Source organism: Nematolebias whitei, chromosome 15, assembly GCF_014905685.2.
Source record: "Nematolebias whitei isolate Nwh7 chromosome 15, NemWhi1, whole genome shotgun sequence".
NCBI lineage: Eukaryota > Metazoa > Chordata > Actinopteri > Cyprinodontiformes > Rivulidae > Nematolebias > Nematolebias whitei.
Window position 1 is genome coordinate 17027202 of NC_056512.1, and position 5204 is coordinate 17032405.

Below are 5204 nucleotides of genomic sequence, written 5' to 3' on the forward strand. Positions count from 1 at the left end.
TGTGTGTGTGTGTGTGTGTGTGTGTGTGTGTGTGTGTGTGTGTGTGTTGAAGTAACATTGTCCTTAATGCACGTGTTTCAGTGGTTCCTGTCTCTGTTTACAGATGATTAAAAGAAGAAGCTCCTCAAGACTGAAGGCCTGATGTGGACCAGTAGGACCCAGAGCCTCTTATCGTAGAGTGGAAGAAAAGACCCATAGACTAGTCTGTTGGGAGACCAACTCAGTATGGAGGAGACTGATATCAGGTTTTTGGAATCTACAGTTTCTTTAAAGAGTGAGGAGGAAAATAAACACTTAACAGGCAGAAACCCAGACTGCAGTTCCAGCTCTTCAAAGACTGACGTTAATGAGGATGATGAAGAGGATGGTGAAATGACCAATCCTGACTCTCTGCTAAAGAACTCATCAGACTCTGAATCAGAACGTGAAGACAGTATGAAAGATTGGAAGGAGAGCAGGGCTCCTGATTCAGAGGTAAAAACTGTCAACAAATCTTTGAGCTGCTCTGAGTGTGGTAAGCAGTATGTCAGGAACCAGACTCTTCAAAGACACATGATAAGTCATTCAGGAGTGAAGTCTTCAAGATGTCTGCTTAATAAGAAATGTGTTGGAGAGAAAAAAAAATTAGAGTCATGCAGGAAAGTCCAGGCAAAGCCAAAATCAATGAGCTGCCATGACTGTGGTAAAAGATTTACTTCCAAATCACATCTAATCTCACACATGAGAGTCCACACAGGAGACAAGCCATTTCCTTGTGAACTTTGTGGACAAAGATTTAGTCGGAAGGATGCTTTAAACACACACATGAGAGTCCACACAGGAGACAAGCCGTTTCCTTGTGAACTTTGTGGACAAAGATTTAGTCAGAAGACAAATTTAAGCAATCACATAAGAGGCCACACTGGAGACAAACCGTTTCCTTGTGAACTTTGTGGACAAAGATTTAGTCGAAAGACATATGTAAACTCACACATGAGAGTCCACACAGGAGAAAAGCCATTTCCTTGTGAACTTTGTGGACAAAGATTTAGTTGGAAGGCACATTTAAACTCACACATGAGAGTCCATACAGGAGACAAACCATTTCCTTGTGATCAGTGTGGACAAAGATTTACACGGAAGGATACTTTAAAGTCACACATGAGAGTCCACACAGGAGACAAGCTGTTTCCTTGTGAACTTTGTGGACAAAGATTTAGTCGGAAGGACGCTTTAAACTTACACATGCGAGTCCACACAGGAGACAAGCCATTTCCTTGTGAACTTTGTGGACAAAGATTTAGTCGGAAGGACCATTTAAACTCACACATGAGAGTCCACACAGGAGACAAGCCGTTTCCTTGTGAAATTTGTGGGCACAGATTTAGTCTGAAGCCAGATTTAAACAAACACATGAGAGTCCACACAGGAGACAGGCCGTTTCCTTGTGAAATTTGTGGACAAAGATTTAGTCAGAAGATAAGTTTAAACAGACACATGAGAGTCCACACAGGAGACGGGCCGTTTCCTTGTGAAATTTGTGGGCACAGATTTGGTCAGAAGTCAGATTTAAACAAACACATGAGGGTCCACACAGGAGACGGGCTGTTTCCTTGTGAAATTTGTGGACAAAGATTTAGTCAGAAGATAAGTTTAAACAAGCACATGAGAGTCCACACAGGAGTTAAAACTTTTTAACTGTACATATTAAAACAACTATTATTGGCCATGAGATGCAACTGGTATCTTGACACTCAAATAAAATTTGTTTTGATTTTTAACAAGTTCCCAATCTATTATTTGCTCCAAATTTCTTAAGAATACTTTAAAAATAAACTAATTAAACCTTAGATCATAATTTGGACTATAGATGTTGGTTCTAAAATACTGGTTCAGTGGCTGTGCAGTATGTGGAGAGAACCAACCGACTAATCAAATTACTTGTATTTTAAAATGGTCAAACTCCATGAAATGTTATTTGTGTAATTCCTGAGAGAATTGTGATTTAATTAATTGGTTAATTCACCGGTCTCTCATGCAGATGAACTAATTGTGTTTTAATGAGACTATTCTTATGTTTTTTTTTTTTAAATTACTACAAAGTCATTCCTGTAAGTTGAATGTTTACATCACGTGTTAATGTCAAAATATGGATGAAACTATGTCGGAATAACCCAGGTTAAACTCTAACTTTACTGTAATATTAGGCTACTTTCATACATGAAACTAAATTTACCTGACACCATCCTGAGCCTAACTCAAGTGGAGTTTGCCTGTCCCCAGTGAGTTGCCACAAACTCAAAAACCCATTACAGGATTTGTCCCATGACCTATTAAAGACCCACAAGAGGTCACACAGAACTACTGTTCTTAGATTTGTTGTTAAATAGTCTGTGAGGTATAGAGGTTTGTGGTCCGTTACCACAGTTACTGTCCACATCTTTAGGTTGTATATTCTGAATGCTGTTTATGCTTTTGTCAGAAGAAACATGTATGTGTGTGTGATACTTCATTATATAATGATCCTTATGTGTGAGTCATCTTATCTTATTCTGTCATATGATCTGAATGATATGTTATTATAACGCTTTGGCATCACTGTTTGTGGAATGATGGTGCCAGTAATAGCTATTTAGACGCTCATCATGCCCCTCCCCCTCCACTGTAAGGAACCTTGAGGATGTTTTCTTTTATGTGAGACTGTTCTTTATAGTAGCTGTTTGGGTTTGGTTCTGTAAACACTAATGTCCCTTTTCCATTAGTACCTTTAGTACCGGTACAGCACGGTTCTACCCGGCTTGTTAAGTTACACGTTGTGATTCCGTTATGCTTTCAGCACTGGTTCCAGTGGGCTGGGTTCAAATTGATGTCATGCGCCTCACCATCGGGTGGCGGTGAGAAGCTGAAACAAGTTTCAGTACCAGATGAGAATTTATTTTGAAGTTTCTGGTAAATTAAAAAGAATACAGATTATTAAACTTATCTTAAATTAAACTATATATATTAGGGCTGGACAATAATTTGATATTGATGTATGTGGCAATATACTTTTATTCTATAATATCCTGATGTATGCTCAATAATCCAGGTAGAAAAATCTAAAAAAAGACCTGACTTAACTTTTTTATATTTATTCAATAATGGTGATATGAGTTTTAAACACATTTTTTGATATTTCAATATGATTATAGCGTTTCACTGATGCATTTCTTTTTCTGTTCGTGTTGAAGCAGCCGCTTCAGTTTCAGCCCGGACAGAAAAATATGCAACACAATTACGTAAGTGCACGGCGACGTAAATATTACGCAGAGCTCGAGTCCAGAAGGAATTAGCGGTAAGCTAAGCTAGGCTAAGCTAATCTCCAACGCGCATTAAGTTTTCGCTTCAAAATGAGTGCCCATGACTGTCAGAATGTGACTGAACAATGGTTCACAAGCGAAGAGAAAGCAGATGACATCATTGATAAGAGAGGAAAGACTAATTTGGCAGTTTGGAATGGGTTCGGCTATCTTAAGATACGATAAACTGCAGGTTTCAGTGTGCTGCAAAATGTGACGGAGAGTCATTCCAACTAGCATTGGGAACGCATCTAACTTGTTCTTCTCGATAGAATACGCTGAGAGCCAAAAGATGAAGCACATTAAAAGTTTGAGCCAACGCGTCCCTGAATCAACACCCCCAGCTGTATCAAAAGAGAAACCCATGCAGCAAACACGGAGGTTATGTTGTTTAAAGTTAAAACTATTAATATTGACAAAGTTGAGAATTTTATGTTTATTTGACGGCGATTTCAAAATTTTTTGAAGGCTAAATACAAATAAAAGGTGAACATTAATTTATTTGTACATTTTTTCTGAGGCTTTTATATTGTTTATATCGATATCTGATTATGTCGTTATTGACCGAAATTAAGAAATATATTGTGATAAAAGTTTTATACATATCGTCCAGCCCTTACATATATATATAAATCCTGCTAATGAATTTTTAATGAACTTTAGTTCACCATTAAATCTCTGATGAAGCAGATTCTACAAAAACATCTATGTTTAAAATTTTTATGTTTTCTTCAACATTTGATGTATTTGCGCTCGTGTCTACTTTTGTTGTTTAGTTTAGATACGTGGTTTTGTTTCTTGTTTACAGATTAAAAAAAAAATCATTTTTAGCTTTGCTTTAAAGTTTAATTCTTCTTTTGTGATTTATACATATGTAGGTTAGAATAAAGTTGAACTAAAGGCTGGAGCTCTTCTTTAAACATGTTCGAGGAAAATATTCCTGATGGATCTGATAATTTTGTCTTTTTATAATTTTTCAGCTGAGTTAACTTTAACAGATTATTCAATAGTTATTAAAGTGACAACAGGATTTCATGATCAAGCTGGTACTGTTTATTTATTGTTTTAATCTTCACTGACAAAAAAAAAAAAATTACATAAAATGTTTTTAAAAATAATTTCCATCCTCGGTGCACCAGACCCTTCTGCCGGGATTGGGGTTCGGCGGCCTTCATGAGCACGCAAGGCCGGGGTCCGGGCATCAGCCTTCTGCGAGTCAGCAGCTTGTATAATCCTCCGCAGTGACCAGCAGAACTTGGAGCCCGCAGAGCACGCTAGGCCGGGATCCCGAGCCCCAAGTCGGAATTAGACCACTGTGTTCTCATTAATGTTTTTAAATCTTTAAAATACGTCCAGCCGCTGCTCCGAGTTGCGAGAAATTGCAAATGGCGCATCAGTGTTTTGAAAAGTTTCTGAAAGATCCAGTGACTCCGCCCCCTGACTAATAAGTGACCAATAGTGTTCTGACGTCACGTTTTGGTACCTGCTCGGCCTGGCTGGTACCACAGAGAAAATGGTTCTGAAAAAAGGGACCGGTTTTACGTGCCATTACTAATGGAAAAGCCTTGAAACCATGCTGAGTCGAGTCAAATCGTGCTGTACCGTTGCTAATGGAAACGACGGATAAGACAAAACTAGGATCAAAACCAAGACAGAGCAAGCATTGGGAGTTTTGTGTACTTGTAATGCATTGACTCTGCATTCTGACTGTTCCTCCAAAGCTTTGTGTTATTAGATTTGATGAAATCTACATCTGATCGTTTGAGAATCAATTTGTTCGATGACATCTTTTGATTTTATTTGAACCTATTCCCTGTATACGAAATTAACACTCAAGGGTAGTAGTTCAGTTTATCTTAATCAGCAGTTTTTACTTAGTTTATGTGT

General features: G+C 38.0%; 1 protein-coding gene across 1 annotated transcript; it reads left to right on the forward strand.

Moving 5' to 3' along the window:
* The first annotated feature begins 225 nt into the window (after positions 1–225).
* On the forward strand, positions 226–1691 carry LOC119421987 (gastrula zinc finger protein XlCGF8.2DB-like). Its single transcript, XM_037689340.1, has 2 exons — positions 226–521; positions 837–1691. Exons 1-2 carry the CDS (start codon positions 226–228, stop codon positions 1675–1677), a joined length of 1137 nt encoding a protein of 378 aa, XP_037545268.1. The 3' UTR covers positions 1678–1691.
* Positions 1692–5204: the final 3513 nt, after the last annotated feature.